The sequence below is a fragment of the Balaenoptera physalus genome (genome assembly GCF_965194825.1).
Source record: "Balaenoptera physalus genome assembly, chromosome: 8".
NCBI lineage: Eukaryota > Metazoa > Chordata > Mammalia > Artiodactyla > Balaenopteridae > Balaenoptera > Balaenoptera physalus.
In genome coordinates, this window is record NC_138887.1 from 116685373 (window position 1) to 116713033 (window position 27661).

A 27661-nucleotide genomic window follows, 5' to 3' on the forward strand; every position below is an offset into this window, starting at 1 on the left:
AGATTATTACAAATATTTTAAAATTATGTTTTCAAGTTGTGGAAGTGTGTAGATGTGTAAATTCTTATGAGGTTATGCACATATAAATTTTGGCAATAAGATTACATAGTGATTGGAATATTTCCGAACATTTGTTTCCAAAATACTCTTATATTAACCCAAGATTTGTTATAAAGTAGTCACTTTCTCATTCACTGTAAATGAACAACAATACCAAGTATCAGGTAAGGATGTTGAGCATCCTGACACATGACTGCAGGCCACATGGTGCAACGCCCATCAGAAAGTTAATTATTAATAAGGTTTAAGTTACTTCTCGCTGCTAGAGTAAACAAATGTTGGCTTAAATGCGTTTTTCCCCACCTCAGAGATATTCTCATGCCCCTTCCCTAACCCTACACTCGACTGTGGGGATAAGTTGCACATTAGGCCACCATGATTGTCAGTGGGATATTTGCTCAATAAATTCCCAAAGGAAAAATGGACACTGATGATTTGGAACAAGAGTTGGCAAGCATTTTCTGTAAAGGGCCAGATAATAAAGAGTTTAGGCTTTGAGGGCCATATGGTCTCTATTATAACTACTCAGCTCTGCCAGTGTAGCCTGGAAGCACCATAGACAATATTGTAAAAAAAAGTTAAATTAAAAAGTGACTTTATTTCAGTAAAACTTTATTTATGGACACTGACTTTGAATTTTATGTAATTTTCACATGGCACAGAATATTATTCTGCTTTTGATTTCTTTTCAACCATTTAAAATTTTAAAAAATAGGACTTCCCTGGTTGTCCAGTGGCTAAGGCTCCACGCTCCCAATGCAGGGGGCCCGGGTTCCATCCCTGGTCAGGGAACTAGATCCCACATGCCGCAACTAACAGTACACACGCCGCAACTACAGATACCGCATGCTGCAACTAGGACCTGGCACAGCCAAATAAATAAATATTAAAAAAAAAAAAAGAAAGCTTATGGGCCATCACAGAAAAAGCGACAAGATGAATGGTTCTCAGGACTTAGCTCACAAATCCCTGATCTAGAGTCAGTTAATTCTAAGTGATAATGAACTTTAGAGAATCTCAGCCTGAAGTTCCACAGGAATGCACATTATTCTACTAAGTTGTCAAATCACAGTATATTATTAAGGGTGCTTTCATTTATTTCCCTTTAAGAAACATTAAATATCAAATTTAATAGCAAAGACTTTCTTCCCTCTCTAACATGATTTTAACTGATAGAAGTTCTAATATAAGGAGTTGGGTTTATAAATTATTTGAGGCTGGATCACCAGTAGCTGCAATGTCAGTAAGAATCACAGTGCTTTTCTGCATGATCTTAGTTCTCATTTGATGAAAAAAAAATTTTTTTGGACTTCCCTGGCGGTCCAGTTGTTAAGACTCCGCACTTCCACTGCAGCGGGTGAGGGTTCGATTCCTGGTCGGGGAACTAAGGATCCCACATGCCATGTGGCAGCAGCCCAAAAAAAAAAAAATTTTTTTTAAACTTTATCTTGGAAGCTCATTGAAATAACTAAGACAGTGGAAAATACACTTGTTTGCGGTCCACTGGCTAAATTCTGTGACTCCTTCCTGGGTTTCTGTGGGTCCTGACACATGAAGGAGCATATGTTCAGTGACTTTCTAGAAGGTCAGAGGAGCAAGTAACTGCTCCTAACAGCATAGCATTTTAGAGACAGGCTTCCAAGTTGGTTATCCTCAATTCCCTGCAAGAGATGCAAATGACAGATCTTTAACCTGATTATTGAACTCTCTCCCTCATTCTTCTTTTTTTTTAAAATTAATTTTTATTGGAGTATATCTGCTTTACAATATTGTGTTAGTTTCTACTGTACAGCAAAATGAGTCAGCCATACATATACAAATATCCCCTCCCTTTTGGACTTCCTTCCCATTCGGGTCACCACAGTGCATTAAGCAGAGTTCCCTGTGCTATACAGTATGTTCTCATTAGTTATCCATTTTATACATAGTATCCAAAGTGTATATGCGTCAATCCCAATCTCCCAATTCCTCCCAGCGCCCCCCCCCGCAACTTTTCTCTCATTCTTCTATCATCCAAAATCAGTTTTCTTTCCTGTGATCAGTTGTACATACAATTTCAAAATTCTCATTTACATTCAGGCTGAACAGTGCAGAAAATCATGCAAAAAGATAAATTTGTGGAATGACCTTACACTGATTTGTGCCTCCCAGTCATCTAGCCCCAAATGAGGGAATCTCTCGGCCACAGCAGCACAAAAGGAGGATGAGGGGATAGGAATTTCCTATTAAGGTGAAATCTGTGCTGCATGGTAGCTCACCTTGGTTCCATCCCTAAGAACATCTCCTGTATTTCTATGCTTCATCCTAGAATCAATACTTTACAACTAGCCTTGCCCTCTTCCTCTATTTAGGGTGGGTATGGGGTTGAGTTAGGAGACCTGAAACAAGATAGATATAGAATAAACAAGAGAACAAATCTAAGAGAAAAGCCAAATTGGGCTGGCATCTCAACTCCACTCCTCATTATCGATGGAAACAGACACTTAGTGAGCACCTGCTCTGTGTTGGAAACTTTGCATAAACTCTTTCAGTTGTTAAAATAAACAAGAAGAGATGAAGGACCTACAAGTATCTCTTATTTAGCTGATGCACAGCAGGGAAGAAAGCCTCTGAAGCAACTGCTTCAAAGCAATTAAGGAGACAAGGGGGTTTTTTAATAGGGTTTTGTTTCTAATTTTATGCAAGAGATCAGGTTGGCTTTGTTGAACTCTTGATTCCGTGACAACAGCAAACTGCATGCATGCTCAGCATTTGATGTGTGTACTTAAAGCAACATGGTAGTCTACACTCAACCTGAAATAGCATTCTGTGTATTGGTTGTGACTCTCTGGAAATCAGGGTGTCCGTTTTGTTTTCCAGAAGGCAAAGCGGTCACAGTTGCTTCTGAGCCATGAGCTGTGAAACCACCCAATGGAAGAGAGGGAACAACTCTAACTGTGGTTCTACTTAGTGCACCTCTGAGCATTTATTGGAATGTGGTCAATTGTTAGACAACTTAAACAATGATCAAAAAGACATGTTTCTAACTTAGCCTCCTCATGCTTTTCTGTCTTTCCCTGTGATTCAGGAGGAAGGACGCTGGCTTCTTAACCTACAAAGATCACCTGCCAGTAAGCCAGGTGGTGGTTGGAGATACTGACCGGCAAGGCTCGGAAGCCAAACTGAGTGTGGGTCCCCTGCGCTGCCAAGGAGACAGTAAGTGTGCCCATAGCTGGGGCTGGCACCTCCTTACCAATTTTAAATAGTGTTTCCCAGCAAATGCGAGGTTGGCAGAAAACAGATTGCTGTTCGGTATAAACAGAGCCAACTGGAGGGCTAGGCAGACCTTAACACACAGAGGAGGGCAGCAAGCTGTAAGTCTTCAGTACGGGAGGCTAGATACGGGCATGAAATGTGGCTCTCCATCTTTCTTGTGTATTCGTATGTAGCAAATGTGACTACCTAAGTTTATGGTGATAAAGTAGCAATGCTAACAGCATAAAAGCAGCACTCAACAGCTGTGCTTCCAGAGTGCTGCTGTTAATGCCATTAGCATGACTATTTATATCACCCTAAACTGAGTTTACGGTGATATAAATAGTAGCATTAGGGCTTAATGTATCATTGTAAACTTGGATTATGGTCATATAAAGTTTGACATTAGTGCTATCAAATTTCACCATCATCAGAGCTTGATGGTCCCTTGTAAGCCAAAGAGTGTTTCTGTAACTACATCTTGCTTTCAAGATTCGGCACCACAGAGAGGAATTTGGGGCTGTTGGCAGTCAGGGAGTTAGCCTGATGATCCCACCTAATTAAGGGTGCCATTAGGATTTTATGTTGTTTGATACCCTTCAGTGTGCTTTATGCGTAGTCGGAGGGAACCGGTGACAGGCTGCTATGGGGATTCTGCAGTGAGCATCCTGGGTGTCATTTCCCCTCTTCGCGCCTGCACACATGATTTGGGCAGCCCTTCCAGGAGTATGCTTTTGTGATTGTGCGCTAGGCATCAGGAGACTAGATTCTGTTCCCTGAGTAGCTGACTTGTCAGAAGACCTCAGGCAAACCCCTCCTTTTTCTCCGCTGTGGTGCTCAGAATACCACCTGCGTCTCAACTCCTCCTGGGGAGGCCGTAAAGATTTTGGTGCCTAGATCTGGATTCCTCCTAGCAAAGCCTTCTGTCAGATGGAATGTTATTACCGCTTCCATAAATCAAGGGAGAATTAGAGCTACTCAATGTAATAAATTATTGCATCCACTCAGAGAGGTGTCCTAAGGAATGTAATGATGCATGCTCAGCTGTTTACTACTTAGTACATCGAGGCTGTCAGCAATTAAACCACGCAGTGTTCCTGATACAAAAGAGAGATGGAGTTTGTACTGATTTTTCCCTTCTTACACAGAGAGAATGAAAATGCTATCCTTAAAATGAAACTGGTCAAAAGAGCTTTGTCATGCATTTATTAAACAATAATACTTCGTATGTCTAGCTTAGTAGAACTGTGCAATAGGAAATTTTGTTTCGACTGCTTAAGAAAAGATATTGACATAAAATAATAATATATATGCCTTTTTAAACACATATTTTGAGAGATGGACTATAGTATCACTCTCAAAATAGGCAGGTTCTCATGGGGTATCTAGTGAAAATCAGTTTCATTATGTCATAATTACTCATTAATATATAAAGGTAAAGTATTTCTCACTTATCAATTCTAATTCTAAAGTTAGCCTTAAATTAGAGAAAGGGTTCCCATTAAGTAATGGATTAAGTCAATATAGTTATACAATCCCACATCTGCAAATTTTTTTTACCACTCTTAAAGAGTCCAGTTACTTTAAATAGTATATGTGGGAGTGTATTAACAGTTTATAGCTAATATTAGCATGTTTTCTCTTAATAAATCAGTCCTCAGGAAGAATTTATTATGTGTCTGCTATTTGTCTAGCACTTTACTAGGTACTCTGGTGAGTTAAAAAAAGAATTTCAAACCATGTTTTGAGAAATGCACATTAAAAAGTATTGGAAAACATAAAATGTTTTATAATTTAATAGACTTGTGGTCTAAAATTATTGCAACTGGTGCTCAAGAAAGGAGTGATAGATAGTATATTTTAGGCAGACTTTATATTTAAATAGAGAAAATAGGAGAAGTATGGTGGTCAGTGTTCATTTGCATTTCTTTCCCAAGGCTGTTGCTCTTAGAGACATTTCTTAGGACCAACTGATAGACAAAGAGCTATCCTGTTCATTGACACTGCATGGCCTCAGGATTCTTGTAGTACTGCAGCTTCATCAAGACTTTATTTGTATTTTACCTGATACTTCATGAAAATAAAAGCACAGTCAATTTTTAATTGCACTTATGTGGAATACTTTTGTGTCCGAGAGAGAGAGATCTTCGTTTTTTGTAGGCAACCGGCCATATTATATACCTCGTACCTGAATTGCCAGGTAGCAGTTAGCGGTTTTGATGCTCACCTTCCTTTTAAGAATGTTCTAACGTGGACACAGTAATGACAAAGTGTCTACCTCATAGCATTTTCCAGATTTTACACATGTATGGTGTCCTTGGATACAGCCCCCTGCAAGGTAGGTAAGGTAAATATTAGCCTTTCTGTTTTACAGATGAACAAAATATTTCTTTTAAAATGTCATCTACGCAACAAATTTCTGTGCCCCCTTTTGCTGCTTCTGGGAGGCTCCCAGAGGAAAGACAGAGCAGAGAACATAAACAGCTTTCTCTGCACAAGGTCAGGCTTGTTTCCCCGACTCCATTCTCATCCCTGAGTCAACGGCAGAAATTAAATTGTTTTAAAAGTATTTGATCTGGGTCTCTCCCCACCCACGTCCAGTTACCAACACAGCATGAATGTTGGGGGGATTAGATTCCAATTTGTATGAGTTAAAAAGTGGTATCATGCATATATCCTGTTGTTTTCAGAGATTAACTTTGTGTCATTTACTGAAGTCTGTGCAAAGGTACAGTTTAAAAAAACCAAATCCACTGTCGAGAAATGTCTTTCTCTATTTGAGGAGTTGAATGATGACAGCTCCCGGAAGCTGTCTCTTGAATTAGGTCTGGTTCTACCTCCCAGTCTTAGAGAATGAAACAATTTTTGTGGGCTCTGACCAACGGTTTCGGCAGTTTCAGTTGATTTCATCATGCCTGCTGAGTTTCATTTTTACTTTGATTCATCTGAACTCATAGACCCATATAGTCAAAATGCTAAGAAAATCAGTGAGTTCCAGACCTGCTGCATTTCCCATATAGCACTGTAAAATGCTTATGCCCTTACACTTTTGGGGTTTTTTTTTCAAACACGTTCAAATGGAAGCCTCAAATCTAAATGAAACTGAAAGTGTGACTGAGGATGGATGGTTAGCTAAGATAAAAAGTGAGGTAAGATTACAAATTACCCCCTTAAACCATGCCTACTCGCCTAGGAAGAAACAAGAGAGCTATTTAGCGGACCGAAACGGCTGACAGAGTAGAAATTGTTTTCAAATTCAAAAATATAATTGTTCTTGGACGGAGTTGCTAAACTTCTATGGAATTAGTTCAAAAACAAACTATTTCGGGTTTTGGAGGTAGGAATCTTTTTTGTACTATACATAGTGACTATAATTAATTGTAGAAAGTATTTGCTAGATAATTGGTTTATTCTCCACCATATAAAGTAAAGATTTCCCAGATCTCCTCTAGGGATACAGAGACTTTAAACAATTAATTAGGAGCAAGTTTGCTACAAAGGCAAGTGTTTTTAATACACTTGGGTAGAAACAATCAGGAAAACGTGTTACTCAAGGACCGCTGAGTCCGTGCCTGAAACCCGCCCTGGCTGTCAGCACGGCAGGCCAAGCACTGGAGTCATGGTGGGCATTTAAGATGTAAATTCAGGTTCTTAGCGCTACGGAGGTGACTCTGAGAGGCCAAGAAGAAAAGGCAAGGCAGGCCACATCCAATTCAGGAACACTCAGAGGACAGAGACAAAGCTGAGAGTGAAAGAAATAAAGATGATGATGGAGTTTTATCCAAGTGACAGTGGACATTTGTTCTTTGGGAATGCAATCATATGTGCCCGAGATATATAAAGGCCACCCTGTCTTCACTGTAAGACTTTTACAAACCAAGGCCATCACCAGCCATTCCCTTACCAAGGAAGGCAAGGCAATGACTTATCCACATGTTGTTTCCCCCAGGATAGGACAGTTTCACTGGGGGCTCAAATGAGTAGCATTCCCCATAGGATGGACCCAGGGGCACACACAGGCCACACCATCTCCCTGTGTGAGACACACTCAGTGCCGCGCAAGAGGACTAGACAAGGAGAGAGGGGCAGCTGCTCATCTGGGCTCAGGAAGCGGTTTTGATTGTGCAGAGGAAGCCGCTCCCCGGGCTCCAGAGAAGAGTAGACAGTTTGCTTATCCCCATTTTCTTTGCTGCTTCAGGCTTGGAAGAGACGAGAAAGGGAAAGGGCCCAGCATGCAGGCTGTAAGCCATGCACTTTATATTCATCTTCTCTCTTGATTCTCCCAACATCCTGTATGCGGTGATATCTTTGTATTTTGTACCAATGAGAAAACAGAATCAGACTTATTAGATGGTTTGCCAATGAGTTTCAGAGCTGGGGCCAGAAGATCTGTGTGGTTCCAGAGCAGATGCTCCACGTTCTTTTCGTTTCCCCATTTCTTCCCATGAAATGTAGATGTATGTACTTGCGTCAGGTACAGCTAAAAGCAAGAACAAAGAATCACAACATTCTAGCGGTGGAAGACTTAGAGATCAGACAGTACAAACCTCTCATTTTACAGACGAGGGAACTTGGGTATGGGGAGGTTAAGTGACTGACCCAGGGGCTCCCAGCTGGTTTATGGCAGAGCACAGGGAGAGAGAGTTTGACACGAGCCTTCGTCTTTAGTAATTCCCTGTGGCCAAGATGAATGTTGAGATGCGAAGAGGGAGCTTTGACCTGGAACTCTGACCCTGGGTCCTTGCCCATCAACAGCCAAGCAGAGCAATAAAGTGGTGCCGAGCTCTTAATCTTGCCCCGCTGTGGGATCAACTGTCTGGAAACCCTGATAGAAAACTCACAACCATAGGGATGAGGGGTCGATGACAGAAAGTTAGTGACTTCTTTATTTTGTGTGTTTTGTTTTTACTTCTAGTTCTAGGCATTTTTTTTGGCTGATAGTAGCCAACAGGGAAAAAACAAATAAAAACCACCCACAGTTATGTGTAGAAACCATTAACTTCTATTTTTTTCTTAATGCTCCAGCCTCTGTTGCTATTGCCATAGGCTACTACCGACTGAGAAGCCAGAGTGTCTCTTAAGAACAAGCAGAAATAGTGAAATTTTCAGGATCAAAACCTAGGCTGATTCCCATTAAAGGACTGAGCCCTCTGGGCACATCTAAGGGCAGCTCCAGTGACACAGGCAGCAGAGGCAGAAAGAAGGAAGCCTTCCCTTCGGTCTTCCAGACTCCAGAGTGACTCTAAATGGTTAGAAGTGGACAGCGCCCCTGAGAAGAATCAGCTCTTTAGTATCATTTGGCCACTCAACGTTAGCTGCAAACTCGCCGTAGAAGTGGGAAGTAAAATGAGTTACAGTTGGGGGAGTGTTTCCGTCTCACAGTGGGAGTGGTGTCTGTACGCGCGTGGCTGACTCCCCACCTACCCCTTCAGACGCGGCTTGTGCTTAGTTAGAGGGGTCACCACAGCCCACAGAGGAGATCCGCCTGGCTGAGTGAGTCTTGCTTCCTTGGCGTCCTCCCCCTGGGTGCCCATCCTTTCCCTGAACTTGTCACAGGATCCCAGGTACAGGAGGGACTTTGTTCTGTAAACTGAATCCCCACCATTGGGTTCCTCCGCTGAACTTTCCAAGTGATCTCTCCAAACTTTTGCAGAAGAGAGTTAGGCTTGCTCCTTTGGTTCTAAGAATTTCGGGTGTGGAACATGTTTGGAATCAAGAAAAATGCTAGGTGAAACAGTTTCTTACCTTTCCAGGATCTGCTTCTAGGATCTAATTCAACTTAGGAGCCTTTACTGAGAAAAATGGGGCATGGCTCCCATCCTGGATCAGTTTATATTATATCAAGGGTGAAAATTCTGACAAAGTGGAAATCTGGATGGAAGCTTGGATTCTTAGTGGGAGTTTGAAAAAAGTATGGAGGTCTTGAGGAGCAGTGCTTTACAAACTTTAATGTGCTCAGAAATCACCTGGGGATCTTGGTAAAATGCAGATTCTGATTCAGGAAGTCTGGGCCAGGACTCGAGATGCTACTGCTGCTGCCACTGGCCAGTGGACCATACTCTGAGTAGCAACGTTATAGAGCAGCACTTTGAATAGCATAGACTTTGGAATCACACACATCCGGCTCCAAATCCCAGCTCCCTCCCTCGCCAGCCATGTGCCTTTGAACCAGTTCCTTAACCTCCCTGGTCTTCCACCTCCTGCTCACAACCTTCTCTCAGCTGCAGATGAGAATAATCATAACTGCATCGCTGTAGTGGTTCTTTTAAACTCCAATTCCCCGCAGCCTTGCACAGTCAGTGCTCTCTGGTTGTTATCATCACCATTATTACTACCTTCGTTCATTATGGCAAGAGTGACAGGCTTGATATCAGAAAAGCTCTGCCCACCTCCCTGTCCTATATCCCACTGTCTTTACCCTCGACTCCACCTGTTCTTGGAGAAGACCCGCCTTGTCTCATAGCTGAGCGTTGGCACCCAGCCAGTACCCTCCTTCCTGATTGGGAGGTGGTGGCCACGACCTCTGCTTAGAGCTCAGCTGCATTTGCCGGGCTCCCAGGGTGATGTCTGTCCATGCACACAACCCTCATTTCCTTCTCTCTGGTCTCCTTTGCTGGAAGCAGATGGAAACCACCCCCTTTGCTTGCTACCATCTTTGGAAACTGCCCTTGGAGAACCTGGAGGACCCTAGCAAAATGCACAAAGAGCCCAATAACATACACAGCACGCACCGTTCCCGATGACAACCACAAAAGGAGCCTTTCATCCAAATAGGGAGTCAGCTAACCTTTTCTCTGAAAGACCAGACGGGAAGTATTCTAGGCTTTGGGACCATACAGGCTGTTAGAACCACTCAACCCTGTAGTGTGAAAGCTGTCGTAGACAATATGTAAACAGATGGACGTGGATGGTTACAACAAAAGATTACTTAGAGAAACAGGAAACAGACTGGATTTGGCCTGAAGGCCATAGTTTGCTGAACCTCTGACCTGGAGTTTAAAAATTTTTTGGAAAAATGTGTAGGACTTGAAAAATGTATGGAATTATGGCAGAATATTTTGCTGTTTTAATGCAGATTTTAGCTGGTTTTCAAACTCAGTCACAGTAACCTTCCAATTCACCCACTGATGATATTGAGCAAGGATTCGCCTCCCCTTCTGCTACATTCTTGTCTTTCTCCATGCACACTCAGATTTCAGCCTAGATTATACAGTAGCTTCTATATATACACTCAGCATTGATCTGAGGCACTGTGTGAATATAAGGAAGTACAAACTACATTTCTTGCCCTCAAAGAGCCTACAAAAACATTGGCAATCAAGACATAAACACTGCAGACTGAAGTTCACATTCACCACCATAATCGTTTCTCCACCTATTATCCAGAGTGACTTTTCCCAGTGGTGAATCAAATTACAGCACTTTTTGGCTTATAACCAGCTGATAGCTTCCCATCACTCTTTAAATGCCAGCCCTTTCCCACATGCTATGAGGCTACCTCGTGTGATCTGCCCCACCCACCAGTCATCCCCAGTTCTTCCATGCCAGCCCCACTGGTCTCATATCTCCAACGTGCTCTGCTTGTTTCCACCTCCAGAACTTTTCCTGGTGGTTTCCTCTGCCTGGAACTTTCTCCCCATTGAGGCTCAGCTGGGCTGCAGGTCTCAGCTTCGATATTAACTCTTCCAAGAGAGCTTCCCTGCCCACTCGGCTAGCAGTCACCCACATCTCACCACTCCCAATAGAACTGACCACAGTCTGAAATCTCTCTGCAATGCTACGACATGACCCTAACATGAACTGCCCGGAGTCAGCATAGATTTCAGTCCCTAAGAAGATGGCCTTTTCTTTAGACCCCAGCTGCAAGTTTAGAGGGGGTTCCCAAGCCACCTGCTCTTCTGACCAACTGACTACAAATTTGGGGGTTCCCAATATCTCCTCAGGACCAAAAATTTACGAGAATGACTCGGAGAAGTCAGGAAAGCACAATACTTAAGATTACAGTTTTATTATCAAAGATACAAATCAGGACTGGCTGAATGAACCGATGCACAGGGTGAGTTCTGGGAGGGTTTCAAATGTGGAGTCCCTATGTCTTCTCCTTATGGAATGTGGACACATCACCCGCTCAGCCTATCAGTGTGTGTCACTAACCAGGGAAACTCATGTGCACTTCAGATGTCCAGATTTTTTACTGGAGTTTCATTATGTAGGCATGATTCAGTAAGTCATTGGTCACATGATTGAATTCAATCTCCAGCTTCCCTTCCTTCTCCTCCCTGGAGACAGGGCTGATATATCCTGGTTCAAAGCCCCAACCCCCTAATCCCATGGTTGGTCTTTCGGGCAGGGCCATTCTGCATCTTAAAAAGTACTGTTGGTGGGAATGTAAATTGATACAGCCACTATAGAGAACAGTATGGAGGTTCCTTAAAAAACTAAAAATAGAACTACCATTCGACCCAGCAATCCCACTACTGGGCATATACCCTGAGAAAACCATAATTCAAAAAGGGTCATGTACCAAAATGTTCATTGCAGCTCTATTTACAATAGCCAGGACATGCAAGCAACCTAAGTGTCCATCAACAGATGAATGGATAAAGAAGATGTGGCACATATATACAAGGGAATATTACTCAACCATAAAAAGAAACGAAATGGAGTAATTTGCAGTGAGGTGGATGGACCTAGAGTCTGTCATAAAGAGTGAAGTAAGTCAGAAAGAGAAAAACAAATACCGTATGCTAACACACATATATGGAATCTAAGAAAAGAAGAGAAAAAAAAAAGGTCATGAAGAACCTAGTGGTAAGACAGGAATAAAGACACAGACCTACTAGAGAATGGACTTGAGGATATGGGGAGGGGGAAGGGTAAGCTGGGACAAAGTGAGAGAGTGGCATGGACATATATACACTACCAAACGTAAAATAGATAGCTAGTGGGAAGCAGCCGCATAGCACAAGGAGATCAGCTTGGTGGTTTGTGACCACCTAGAGGGGTGGGATAGGGAGGGTGGGAGGGAGGGAGATGCAAGAGGGAAGAGATATGGGAGCATATTTATATGTATAACTGATTCACTTTGTTATAAAGCAGAAACTAACACACCATTGTAAAGCAATTATACTCCAATAAAGATGTTAAAAAAAATAAAATTAAATTAAAAATAAATAATAAAAGGTATCTAGGGGCCCACCATGAATAACAGTGATACTCCTATCATTCAGGAAATTCCAAGGGTCTAGAAGCTCTTAACCAGGAACTTGGGACAAAGGCAGGATAAATTATCCACTGCACAAGCAGCTCTTTTCTCTGTGAATTTGCATTATTTTTGTCCTCACCCCCAACGGTAGGTGGAAACTCAGGCAGAGATCTATACCCTGTACAAAGGCAGTGCCTGCCACATTGAGAAGCTCAAATATGTGTTCGTTAAATGAGTATGAATGGTTAAATAACCACAAAAGGTTTAAATAAGTATTTCAGGCTAACAATGGAGGTAGTGCCACGAGGCACTTCATGATAAATTGCAGAAAACTTGCAGAGACAATAATTGCTATAGAGGTCCAAGAGAGGAACTATCACTTGATTTATATGCACAACTATTTTTAACCTCAATAAGGTTTTTGCACATTTATTCATCTTAACTAAATGAAAACTTTTATTCCTTTGTACCTTGAAAATCCCTTGAATCCGATGATTATCTTCAAATTAAGGATTTAAAAAAAAAACAACCTTTTTTGCTAAGTTCCTATATTTTCTCTGGCATTTCTAAATCAGGATGCACGTGAAGTATTAAATTTATAGAACTCATTGTTTAATCTAAATTAGATTAACCCCCCTGGCCCTTCGGAGATCCAAGCGGACTATTCCACACTTTTGTTTATCTGTGTCTCTAGGTTATTACTGACAAAATTACAATTAGTCAGTACTTCAGACCTATTGTTAGGCTGCTAAGCTGTGAGCTATAAACTACCTCACTCTGATATAATTAAAACTGTGTTCCAGTTCACCTATTTTATGATACCTACTTGGCTTTTCATAAAGCTTCTTTTCACAGTCTGAACTACATGCAGGGCTTGCAAACTCAGGAACTTTACTGAAGAAAACTTTTAATGTAACCTCTTCTTGAAGTTTGCTGATAGTTCCAGAGCAGCAATCTTTACAGTCATCTGGATTAAAAAACAAAACAAAACAAAACCTGTACTAAACTATTGCAAACATTATGTAAGATTGCATTAGTGTCATTAAAATAAATCCTAATTCAAAACTCACCAGGTATACATGTATAAAACGGTACATTTTAATTTGTATACACCTATTGGCATGGTAAACAGCTCCATGGAACTAGATTTAAAGTCCCAAATTAAAAAGAAAAGGGACATTGGTTCAAGATGGCAGCGTAGAAGGACGTGCGCTCACTCCCTCTTGCGAGATCACCAGAATCACAACTGACTGCTGAACAGTCATCAACCAGAAGACACTGGACCTCACCAAAAAAGATACCCCACATCCAAAGACAAAGGAGAAGCTGCAATGAGACTGTAGGAGGGGCGCAATCACAATAAAATCAAATCCCATAACTGCTGGGTGGGTGACTCACAAACTAGAGAACGCTTATACCACAGAAGTCCACCCACTGGAGTGAAGGTTCTGAGCCCCACGTCAGGCTTCCCAACCTGGGGGTCTGGCAACAGGAGGGGGAATTCCTACAGAATCAGACTTTGAAGGCTAGTGACTCACTGCGGGGACAAGGACACTGGCAGCAGAAGTTCTGGGAAGTACTCCTTGGCATGAGCCCTCCCAGAGTCCGCCATTAGCCCCACCAAAGAGCTTGTAGGCCCCAGTGCTGGGTCCCCTCAGGCCAAACAACCAACAGGGAGGGAACCCAGCCCCACTCATCAGCAGACAAGCAGATTAAAGTTTTACTGAGCTCTGCCCACCAGAGCAACACCCAGCTCTACCCACCACCAGTCCCTCCCATCAGGAAGCTTGCACAAGCCTCTTAGATAGCCTCATCCACCAGAGGGCAGAGAGCAGAAGCAAGAAGAACTACATTCCTGCAGCCTGTGGAACGAAAAACACATTCACAGAAAGATACGCAAGATGAAAATGCAGAGAGCTATGTACCAGATGAAGGAACAAGATAAAACCTCAGAAAAACAACTAAATGAAGTGGAGATAGGCAACCTTCCAGAAAAAGAATTCAGAATAATGACAGTGAAGATGATCCAGGACCTCGGAAAAAGAATGGAGGCAAAGATCGAGAAGATGCAAGAAATGTTTAACAAACACCTAGAATAATTAAAGAACAAACAAACAGAGATGAACAATACAATAACTGAAATAAAAAATACACTAAAAGGAATCAACAGCAGAATAACTGAGGCAGAAGAATGGATAAGTGGCCTGGAAGACAGAATGATGGAATTCACTGCCACAGAACAGAATAAAGAAAAAAGAATGAAAAGAAATGTAGACAGCCTAAGAGACCTCTGGGACAACATTAAATGCACCAACATTCACATTATAAGGGTCCCAGAAGGAGAAGAGAGAGAGAAAGGACCCGAGAAAAGATTTGAAGAGATTATAGTCGAAAACTTCCCTAACATGGGAAAGAAAATAGCCACCCAAGTCCAGGAAGCGCAGAGAGTCCCAAGTAGGATAAACCCAAGGAGAAACACACCGAGACACTTAGTAATCAAATTGACAAAAGTTAAAGACAAAGAAAAATTATTGAAAGCAACAAGGGAAAAACGACAAATAACATACAAGGGAACTCCCATAAGGTTAACAGCTAATTTCTCAGCAGAAACTCTACAAGCCAGAAGGGAGTGGCACGATATATTTAAAGTGATGAAAGGGAAGAACCTACAACCAAGATTACTCTACCCAGCAAGGATCTCACTCAGATTCCACGGAGAAATCAAAAGCTTTAGAGACAAGCAAAAACTAAGAGAAGTCAGCATCACCAAACCAGCTTTACAACAAATGCTAAAGGAACTTCTCTAAGTGGGACACACAAGAGAAGAAAAGGACCTACACAAACAAAGCCATAACAATTAAGAAAATGGTAATAGGAACATACATCTCGATAATTCCTTAAACATGAATGGATTAAATGCTCCAACCAAAAGACACAGGCTCGCTGAATGGATACAAAAACAAGACCCATCTATATGCTGTCTACAAGAGACCCACTTCAGACCTAGGGACACATACAGACTGAAAGTGTGAGGATGGAAAAAGATATTCCATGCAAATGGAAATCAAAAGGAATCTGGAGTAGTAATACTCTATATCAGATAAAATAGACTTTAAAGAATGTTACAAGAGATAAGGAAGGACACTACATAATGATCCAGGGATCAATCCAAGAAGAAGATATAACAATTATAAACATTTATGCACCCAGTATAGGAGCACCTCAATACATAATAAGGCAAATGTTAACAGCTATAGAAGAGGAAATCGACAGTAGCACAATAATAGTGGGGAACTTTAACACCTCACTTACACCAAAGGAGAGAACATCAAGACCGAAAATTAATATGGAAACACAAGGTTTAAATGACACAACAGACCAGATAGATTTATGATATTTTTAGGACAGTCCATCGAAAACAGCAGTTTACACTTTCTTCTCAAGTGCACACCGAACATTCTCCAGGATAGATCACATCTTGGGTCACAAATCAAGCCTCAGTAAATTTAAGAAAATTGAAATCATATCAAGCATCTTTTCTCACCACAATGCTATGAGATTGGAAATCAATTACAGGGAAAAAAACATAAGAAACACAAACACATGGAGGCTAACCAATACGTTAGTAAATAACCTACAGATCACTGAAGAAATCAAAGAGGAAATCAAAAAATACCTAGAGAGAAATTACAATGAAATTACGGCAATCCAAAACCTATGGGATGCAGCAAAAGCAGTTCTAAGAGGGAAGTTTATAGCAATACAATCCTACCTCAAGAAACAAGAAGAATCTCAAATAAACAATCTAACCTTACACCTACCTAAAGGAGCTAGAGAAGGAAGAACAAGCAAAACCCAAAGTTAGTAGAAGGAAATAAAACATAAAGATCAGATCAGAAATAAATGAATAGAAACCAAGAAAACAGTAGCAAAGATCAATAAAACTAAAAGCTGGTTCTTTGAAAAGATAAACAAAATTAATAAACCTTTAGCCAGACTCATCAAGAAAAAGAGGGAGAGAACTCAAATCAATAAAATTAGAAATGAAAAAGAAGTTACAATGGACACTGCAGAAATACAAAGCATCCTAAGAGACTACTACAAGCAACTCTATGCCAATAAAATGGACAACCTGGAAGAAATGGACAAATTCTTAGAAAGGTACAACCTTCCAAGACTGAACCAGGAAGAAATAGAAAATATGAACAGACCAATCACAAGTAATGAAATTGAAACTGTGATTAAAAATCTTCCAACAAACAAAAGTCCAGGACCAGATGGCTCCACAGGTGAATTCTATCCTTCTCAAACTCTTCCAAACAATTGCAGAGGAAGGAACACTCCCAAGCTCATTCTGTGAGGCAACCATCACCCTGATACCAAAACCACACAAAGATACTACCAAAAAAAAAAAAAATTACAGACCAATATCACTGATGAAGATAGATGCAAAAATCCTCAACAAAATACTAGCAAACAGAATCCAACAACACATTAAAAGGATCATACACCATGATCAAGTGGGATTTATCCCAGAGATGCAGTCTTCTTCAGTATACACAAATCAATCAGTGTGATACACCATATTAACAAATTGAAGAATAAAAACCATATGATCATCTCAATAGATGCAGAAAAGCTTTTGACAAAATTCAACACCCATTTATGACAAAAACTCTCCAGAAAGTGGGCAAAGAGGGAACCTACCTCAACATAATAAAGGTCATATACAACAAACCCACAGCAAGCATCATTCTCAATGGTGAAAAACGGAAAGCATTTCCTCTAAGATCAGGAACAAGACAAGGATGTCCACTCTCACCACTATTATTCAACATAATTTTGGAAGTCCTAGCCATGGCAATCAGAGAAGAAAAAGAAATAAAAGGGAATACAAGTTGGAAAAGAAGAAGTAAAACTGTCACTGTTTGCAGATGACATGATACTATACATAGAGAATCCTAAAGATGCCACCTGGCAACTACTAGAGCTAATCAATGAATCTGGTAAAGTTGCAGGGTACAAAATTCATGCCCAGAAATCTCTTGCATTCCTCTACACTAACAATGGAAGATCAGAAAGAGAAATTAAGGAAACAATCCCATTCACTATTGCAACAAAAATAGTAAAATACCTAGGAATAAACCTATCTAAGGAGGTAAAAGACCTGTACTCAGAAAACTATAAGCCACTGATGAAAGAAATCAAAGATGACACAAACAGATGGAGAGATATACCATGTTCTTGGAATGGAAGAATCAATATTGGGAAAATGACTATGCTACCCAAAGCAATCTACAAATTCAATGCAATCCCTATTAAATTACCAATGGCATTTTTTTAGAGAACTAGAACAAAAAGTCTTAAAATTTGTGTGGAGACACGAAAGACCCTGAATAGCCAAAGCAGTCTTGAGGGAAAAAAACGGAGCTGGAGGAATCAGACTCCCTGACTTCAGACTATACTACAAAGCCACAGTTATCAAGACAATATGGTACTGGCACAAAAACAGAAATATAGATCAATGGAACAGGATAGAAAGCCCAGAGATAAACCCACGCACATATGGTCAACTCATCTGTGACAAAGGAGGCAAAGGTATACAATGGAGAAAAGACAGTCTCTTCAATAAGTGGTGCTGGGAAACCAGGACAGCTACATGTGAAAGAATGAAATTAGAACACACCCTAACACCATACACAAAAATAAACTCAAAATGGATTAAAGACCTAAATGTAAGACCGGACACTCTAAAACTCTTAAAGGAAAACATAGGAAGAGCACTCTTTGACATAAATCACAGCAAGATCTTTTTTGACCCGCCTCCTAGAGTAATAGAAATAAAAACAAAAATAAATAAATGGGACCTAATGAAACTTAAGAGCTTTTGCACAGCAAAGGAAACTACAAACAAGACGAAAAGACACCCCTCAGAATGGGAGAAAATATTTGCAAACGAAGCAACAGACAAAGGATTAATCTCCAAAATATATAAACAGCTCATGCAGCTCAATATTGAAAAAACAAACAACCCAATCCAAAAATGGGCAGAAGACCTAAATAGACATTTCTCCAAAGATGACTTATAGATGGCCAAGAAGCCCATGAAAACCGCTCAACATCACTAATCATTAGAGAAATGCAAATCAAACTACAATGAGGTATCACCTCACACCAGTCAGAATGGCCATCATCAAAAAATGTACAAACAATAAATTCTGGAGAGGGTGTGGAGAAAAGGGAACCCTCTTGCACTGTTGGTGCGAATGTAAATTGATACAGCCACTATGGAGAATGGTGTGGAGGTTCCTTAAAAAAACTAAAAATCGAATTACCATATGACCCAGCAATCCCATTACTGGGCATATACCCAGAGAAAAGCATAATTCAAAAAGACACATGCACCCCAATGTTCATTGCAGCACTATTTACAATAGCCAGGTCATGGAGGCAACCTAAATGCCCATTGACAGATGAATGGATAAAGAAGTTGTGGTACATATATACAATGGAATATTACTAAGCCATAAAAAGGAACGAAACTGGGTCATTTGTAGAGACATGGATGGACCTAGAGACTGTCATACAGAGGGAAGTAAGTCAGAAAGAGAAAAACAAATATCGTATATTAACGCATATATGTGGAACCTAGAAAAATGGTACAGATGAACCGGTTTGCAAGGCAGAAATAGAGACACAGATGCAGAGAACAAACATATGGACACCAAGGGGGGAAAGCGGCGGGGGGTGGTCATGGTGGGATGAATTGGGAGATTGGGATTGACATGTATACACTAATATGTATAAAACAGATAACTAATAAGAACCTGCTGTATAAAAAATAAATAAATGAAATAAAATTTAAAAATTAAGAAAGAAAGAAAGAAAAGGGACCCCAATGTCCTATTCATTCATTTTATCTTTGAGCCAGTTCAGGAATCAATTGTCATAAAGTAAATGCATACCTTAAAGTGGCCTGTAAGGGGAAGATATCAGTTGCTAGACTAACACTTAATCAAGAATCTCTGTCAGTCCTGAAGTGTGAATAGAAGAACCAGAATCAGCAAGGAGAGCTGGGTCTTTTGATGAAGGAGAGGTGGTTTGCCCATGAAGATTCTATCCATGCCTCTTCTGTTCGGGGTTTTTCTCGACTTAGACAATGAAACAGCTCAACAACCTTTACTGTAATCCTTATCTGATGCTGTAAGTATTCCTTAATTCAACTCTAGTAGACTAACCCCCATCAATTTTTTTTGTGGAATTTAGACCTTTAGAATTTAATTGATTATACTAAATAAGATGCAAATTAGGACTTGGACTTAAAATATGGCCTGGTATTCAGCAGAAATGTTTTGCTGGTTTTCACCAGATTTGTAATTAGACACATATGTCTCAAATATTCTGCTCTGGTTCGCCTTCCCATTGTCATACCTGAGATAATAGTGAACTAGCTCAAGATGTCAAGATTGCCGTGAAATAACCTCATTTTCACTAGGTACTTGGCTTACTCTTATGGTTTGACCAAAGATACAGTTAGCCCTGACCACCTCCATACCAAGAACAAAAACAGAAAAACAGAAAGCAAAAACTACCCCCAAAAAACCCCAAAAAATGACCTTTTTTTCTTAAATAACCTAACACCTTGGAATTGGATATGTGAACAGATAACATGTCCCAAGAATTAGAGCAGAGAAGATACTCTGATCATTTTATTTCTTTACTCATGTATCTTTCTTTAATCTTTACTTCTGTATTTCAAGAAAACATAATCTCTGTCTTAATCCTTCAGGGTTACATATGGAAAAGTGCGTTTGTTATTGTTTAAGTATAAGGATAGTTTGATGCACCAAAATTAAGTTTGGGCCTTTCTTTGCTTGTAGAACCGACAGTTTTCCTGACTTATGCTAATGACCGCATGTTTTGTTTTGGGGCAAATTATGCTCAGAGAGTGAGATTGTCTTTGCCAACAGTTTATTTAACACATGTTCACTGCGGGTATTGTAATGGTTTCATAAACCAATAGCATACAGGATAATGTCTCTTGATAAGCCAGTAAAGAAATAACATACTCAAAATCAATGATAGATTAATTACACTATTGTTTCAGGCAAGGAGAGATGAAAGGAATAAAGTCCAAATTTAGGTGATGTGTACCTTTATATGAGTTGGTTCTCAGGGGAGGTGGCTTAACCAACCACAAGCTGATGTCTGGCTGCCAGTGAAAACAGAAGTCCCCTGTTGCTAGAGCCCGTTGCTAGGGAACGACAGACCAGTGTTGGCAGCCAAGATCATCTTCCCTGGGCCACTGCAAGTAAGAGTCGCCTTTGCCACAGCAGGAGCTATGCCCCAAGGTCTTCGGAGAGCTTTTTAGATCAGCAAAGGGTAACCTTGCCCAGAATGAACACTCTGGAATAGTTCTCACAAACTCTGGGCATTTATAGCCAAATGTCCCCTGGGCGTAGCTGCTTCTTCATATGCTCTTATTGGTAAGTCCCCTGGGGGCCCTCAGCTGCTGAGTGCTTATCCGCAACCACTGTTGTGGGTGATGACATCCTGACATGCAATTACATTTTCATATCAAAACGATAACTTCATTCTTGAAAACAGTTTCACTCTTAGAACTTCATTTTCGTCATAAACAAGTGGATTTGAAATCGTATCAAACCACTACACAACATCCCAAAAAGAAGTTGCCATGTCTTGAACATCTATAGGAAATAAGACTTTAGTTCAGGGTCACATCTGTAATAAAGCAAACTTTACAGCTTCTCTTTGGGACTGAGGAGAGAGAACGAGCTATTGACCCCACCCTGGGCTTCAGGTGGCCACATCACATCTGAAACTGGTCATTTCTTGGTGGGCAGTGTTAAATCCAGACTTTTGTCTTATGCCCTACAAGTCAGCAAATTATATCTGATAGGATAAGGGAACCCAACAAAAGTATCTCAGTTTGGAACATCAATTCTTAGGACTTTTTGTTCTTGAGAAAACTCCTGGACTGTTTTTCTAACTCTTCTGGCTTATGTAGCTCTAGTAGCTGGGGCTCCCTCCTACCTGTTTGCTTCCCTTTACAAGGACCACCTACTGGGGAATCAAGAAAAAAATGGCCGACACTTATTTTTAGAATAAAGTAATATTGTCTCTACCATTTCTACTCCTATACAGATTTTCCCTCCCTCTGGTGCTGTTAAATACACACACACACACACACACACACACACACACACACACAAGGAGATATGCTTACCCTCAGAATTTAGCATTTGTACTACTGCTTCAGTCACCTCAATCCTGAACCTACCTCATGGTAACCCCCATGAGAGGCTGAAAACTGCTTGAACTCAGAGTAATTGGAGGAACTCTTGTTAGAGATGGGAAGGAAGGCCAAATGAGATTAGAAGTCAGACCCCCTCTCTCCCACGTGCCCTGGCACCAACAGGACTGGACACGGGGTGCTCCGGAGTCTGCTCTGACAATGTGCTGTGACCCAGCAGCTCTGGATCCATCCCAGGCTTAAACCCATAGTTCGGGGCTTCGTCCAAAGGGGGCACAAGTCACCTTTCTCATTTAGGAGTTAAAACTGTTGGGGAGGAAAAATAACTTTCCCTTACCCTTCTAGGTTCTTGGCTGAGACTCCCCCTGTAATAGAAGGCAGATTCATAGGAGAAAAATAAAGTTTAACAGCATGTATACTTCCTGTATACAAGGGAGATATACAGGAGAACTGAGCACGCCTCCGCATGGCCCAAGCCATCACCTTAAATACCATCTTCAGCCAAAGGCAGAAGAGCTTGTGGCGGGGAGGGAAGGCCGTTTCCGGGAAGTGGACCAGGAACAGCGTAGTGAACAAGGGTAAGGCTGCCTCGCACAAGCAAGTTACTGTCTTCTCCGTAGTGAGAGTTTCTAGGAGACACCTTCACAAATGGAGACGTCCCTTATAAATGCTCATTTCTTCTACAAAACAGTGACTTCATTCCGTCTGTTTTCAGAGCTTTTTCCTGTGTCTGCTGTTTCTTAAAAATAATCAGCCCAAAGTAATCAGTATGCCAAAGAGACATATTTTGGGGTGGTAAATTCTCCTCCCCTTCAAAACATTGAATTAATGATAAACTAATCCTTAACTCAGAACAAATCTATGTATGTGTAGTTATAGAGTTCAATAATAAATTTGAGTCTGTGGCCTTTGTAATGGTGTTTTCAGAATCATTCCATGCTCTTTCACCCAAAAAGCCACAAAGAAGTTAAGACAGAGCTGTCGTCTCTGAGAGCAGCTCTCTGCTGGAGAGAAACAGAGCACTAAGGATCCAGAACTTTGTTTTCCTGTGTTGGCTTGTGTGTTACCATTTTACAGTAGCGCTACTCAGTGGTTTTCTGTGATGATAAAAATGTTCTTTAACCTATGTTGTCCATGCGGTAGCCACACAGGTAACCATTGAACATTTGAAATAGGACTGGCCTAACCAAGGATATGAATTCTTTAATTGTATTTAATTTTAATTTGCCTAAATTTAAATAGCCACATGCGGCGAGTGGCTGCCAGGTTGGACGGCAGAGCAGCAGTGAGAGGCTGCTTTAGAAACCCGAGAACCTGTCCCTACCCGGAAGTCAGTCTTCCTGATGGCTTCTAGTGGCCTGTTCTGATCCTTCCTGCAGTAAGAAAGGATTAAGGAAGAAAGAAGAGAAAAGGTGGGGTTTTTGCCTCAGGGACTAAACCTAATGTCAGAAAAGACCAAAAAGCATCTGATCAGTTTGAACCTCAAGGAATATTTGTGTGATGAAAATCAAACTATATATAGGAAAACATTCAACACAGAGACTTCTTATAAATACCAGTAAATCATATCATATTGTTGAGTATTTTCTAAATGTGTCTGATCACAAAAATTCCCTGGGGTGCTTGTCAAAATGCAGATTCCCAGCCCCCTCCTACAGAGATGCTGATTCAGAATCTCTAGAGTAGAGGCCAAGATTCTGTTTTTAAGAATTTTTTAAGAAGATTTTTTTATGACAGGGAAATTATAGAAACTCTGGCTAAAAACACAACATTTGGGGGCAAACAGACCTAGGCTCAAATTCTTCATGTAACAGCAGTGTGACATTGGGAAAGTTATTTAATTTCACTAAGCTTCAGTTTCCTCATCTGTAAAATAGAGGTAATTATGCTTAGTACAAAAGGTTACCATGGGGGTAAAATGAGACAAATGTACGTAAAATGCTTAAAACAGTGACTGGTGCAGTGAGTTCTTAATAATGATAGTTACGAATATTATACAAAAAGAATAAAACTTCTATAAACCCCTTCATTTTGTAAAACTAATATGAATTAAGCTTAAATGCAAACTGCTACAATGCAACCACTATTATTTCTGTCAAATTAAAGTCATTCAGAAATAATGCATTACAATCTGAAGTGGACAAAAGAATCAATCAATTATCAATGATAAATGTATTTTGAGCACCAGCTATACACAAGGCATTGCGACAGACTACAGACACAGAGGCATGACCGATGGTTTTTGCAATCAAAGAATTTACAACCTCTAATAAGATAGAGAGATGAACAGATGCATCTCTTTAGAAGAACACATACAAAGGTAAAGGTGGAAGGTGTGGGATCCCCAAGTGGGATCTTGAAGGAGCGGGGGAGGGAGTGAGGCGAGGGCATTTTACATAGGGACTGGTGCTTGAATATGTAAGACAATAATTAGCCAAACTGATAAAGGCAGAAGGTTCCTGCAGAAAAATATGTACATGACACATAGTAAGCATTTGGATAAATATTCAAATGAGAAAATGAGACCTGACTTGGAACCAGAAAAGCCTGCAAATGCTAAGCCGAGAGCTGCATATATTCTGCAGGCAGCAGGGGGTGTGGGCCAGAAATAGGAGGAGGGGAGTAATCTTCTGAAGGTTTCCTTTAATTAAAATACTAAACTCCTCACTTATGTTTAATTTCAAAGATCAGTGCTCGTGCAGTTTTATCTTTCTCCAGTTTTTAAAAATAAAAGGAACATTGCTAATGAAGAAAATTAGGTAATTTGATGAAGGGGTTACAGTAGGTCCAACTTACTACAATGGTGTAACATAAACACATTTAAAACTCATTGTCTGAGTCTCATAATAGAAATCTTTCCTTTTAAGACTTTTTTAAAGCTACTAATTTTAGACAAGCCTTTCTTAACTGTGGGAAACCTCTCCAAAGAAGATAGTTTTTAATATTTTGAATAAATTTGTGAAATTGTTGGTGGTTGGCAGGCTTTTCTGTTTTGCTTCGTTTATATCTGGTGACAGTCGTGGGTGGAAGAAGGTCCCCCCTAAAGCCCAGTGCCTGTGATTGTGACCTTTTCTGGAAATAAGGCGTTTGCAAATGGTCAGGTCAAGGTGAAGTCATACTGGACTCAGGTGTGGGCTCTACTCCTGTGTGGCTGATATCCTTATAGGAAGAGAAAACAGAGACAGAGACACACACAGGGAAGAGACAGGAGTTGCCCTCACACAAGGTAAGGAACGCGAGGGATTGTTGGCAACCCCAGAAGCTAAGACAGGCACGGAACATAGTCTCCCTCAGAACCGTCGCAGGGAACCGAACCTACCGACACCTGGATTTCAGACTTCTAGTCTCCAGAACACTCAGAGAATAAACTTCTGTGGTTAGAAGCACCCAGTCTGTGGTACTTTGTTACAAGAGCCCTGGAAACCTAAAACAGTAACTCACCACCTACTCAGAGAAAACAGAATCACAATTCAGGTGGTCTTTCTGCTCCAAGAGAAGCAGCCTGTGTTCGTTATGTAAAGGCTGGCTAAGGATTGTTGGGAGGACAAAGGTGAGGCGACCTGAGCTAATGGTGAGTCTGCACCCCGTGGAGCAGTTCGCTGGAGAGGAGAAGGTTCTCTTCCCAGGAAACCACCCTCCTGTCCTGGCACTCTTCTGTGCAATGGTACGGCTCACCTGGTGCCCTCCTGGGGTGAGGAAGCCTTTGTGGGGAAACCCAGGAATGATAACAACTCTCAGATAATCATAATTGTATAATAATGATTGTAGACAACATTTGCTAAATATCTACCATGTGTCAGCTGTGATTTAAACACTTTACAGACTTGGCTCATTTAATCCTTTCAGGTATTCTCTGAAGAAGGTAACATCATTATCCTTATTTGACAGATGAGAAAACAGAGCCAGAGATTTCAGTAATTTGCTTCACGTCACACAGTAAATGACAGAGCCGGAATCTAACCCAGGCTGACTAGCTCCAAAGCCATATTCTTAGCCTTTGTAGTCTGGCAAGGCTGCACCAGACCCATGGCAGGAAGCCCTCGTCCTTTTGTGTAATAAGAGAAAGATCGCCTGGCTCCGTTCCGGGCGACACTAGGCTCCCGAGGGCTGCACAGAGCTGAGGACTTGCAGACACACGGACGAGGTTAACAGCCGCGTTTGTTTCCTAGGGCGGCCGTGACAAAACACCACAGACTGGGAGTTTAAACAGCAGAATTTTATTCCCTCACAGTCCTAGAGGCTGCAAGTCCAAAATCAAGGTGTTGGTGGGGCCACACTCCCTCAGAAGGCTCTGGGGGAGGGTCCTCCTTGTCTTTTCTAGCTTCTGGTGGCTTGTGGCAAAAAACCTCCAGCCTCTGTCTCCCTCTTCACATGGCTGTCTGCCTTCTCCTTGTGCCAGTGTGTCCTTTTCGGTCTCGTATAAGGACACTGTCATTGGATTTGGGTCCCACCTTAATTCAGTATGATGTCATGTTGTTCCTTACCTTAATACATCTGCAAAGACCCTATTTCCAAACACAGTCACGTTCTGAGGTTCTAGATGAATGTGGATTTTGGGGTGACACTATTCAACCTGCTGCAATGGTCAAGAAACATCTAGCTGGCTCAGCAGAGAACACCATCTGCTGCAGAGCCTGTAAGCTCTTTGAGCCCCAGAACCTTGGCCTTTCACACAAGTACTCGGCACAGCTCTCCACATACAACACGGCTCTACCCAGTGTTGAACAGATTTCACGGTAGTGACTCAACCTACCTGAGGTCCCAGGCAACCCACCTGGAAGATCCCGTCACAGTGTTGTCAGTGCCAACACCAGGTTCATTATTATTAACCTTCAGTTTTTAGTATCTTGTAATCAATGTGCTTTGAGCTGTGAGAAGACTTGGTGGTGAATGTCACCATTGCAGTGATCGGAGTCACCAGCTACAGAATGGGTGTGACAGAAAAGCAGCAGCGTTCTTCTACTTGAGGTGTTTTCAAATACATCTAAACTGAGACATCTGCATTTGGGCTGTAGAAAAGCCATGCATGGATGTGTTTCTGAATGAGTATTTGTTCTCTTTTGATAAGTAGTGTATCTACTAAGCCACCTAGAACCAGTTGTGAGAAAGATTTTCAAAATAAAGCGTTTTTATCAGAGCAAATAGAAGAGTTACAAAATATTTCTATAAGATTCTCTGATGTATTTTTTTCAATTTGGTACTTTTTCATAGTTCAGCTGTTAAAGAAGGCTCATTCATTAGCTTGTGTTCAGAAATGAGCTTGATTATTCATCAGTTCACACCCTTATATTCATGGTTTTCCAAATGAATGGCATTTTCTATGTCTATACATTTTTTATTATACATAAGTTATTGTATGCCTAGAAAGTCTATTCCTGAAAAAATGATTTCGCTACTCAAAAAGACCATTAAGTTCACAGATTCTTTCTATGGCTTGATGCAATCTTTCTGCACTATAATTAGCGGCATGTATAGTTAATTATTACGAGAAAAGCAGAGCATTTCCAAATTTCTACAAGATACTTACAATGTGATAGTTTAACTATGTTTTCTCCTTCTGTTCCCACATCTACCCCCCAGCCACATATGTCTTTTCATGGTGGTAAGGTGATAAGCACACATTTTTTCCAAATGACAGCAAAATGTTCATCAAGAATTTCATAAAACTTTGATAGACGATACGTATTTAGAACAAGCATTTCAATGGATCTTCACCTTTTCTTGATTAAGAGCTCTTTTATCTTTGATCCCTATTGCTAGAAAAATGCACATTTTCATACAGTTACAAATTTTGCATGTAATTTCAAAAAGATTTGAAGCACTTTGGAGGTCATATGTAGTCCCCTAAGAGTGCCCACTTTGGAGACCAACATTTATTATCTGTTTAT

General features: G+C 40.9%; 1 protein-coding gene across 3 annotated transcripts in view; it reads left to right on the plus strand.

The window, feature by feature from the left end:
• CNTNAP2 (contactin associated protein 2) overlaps window positions 1–27661 on the plus strand; it is a 2064732-nt gene that overhangs the window by 1686072 nt on the left and 350999 nt on the right. For all 3 annotated transcript variants that reach the window (XM_082473843.1, XM_082473842.1, XM_082473844.1), the window contains one exon: window positions 3128–3255. In XM_082473843.1, the coding sequence (XP_082329969.1) occupies window positions 3128–3255 (128 nt within the window). The remainder of the gene's footprint in view (window positions 1–3127; window positions 3256–27661) is intronic.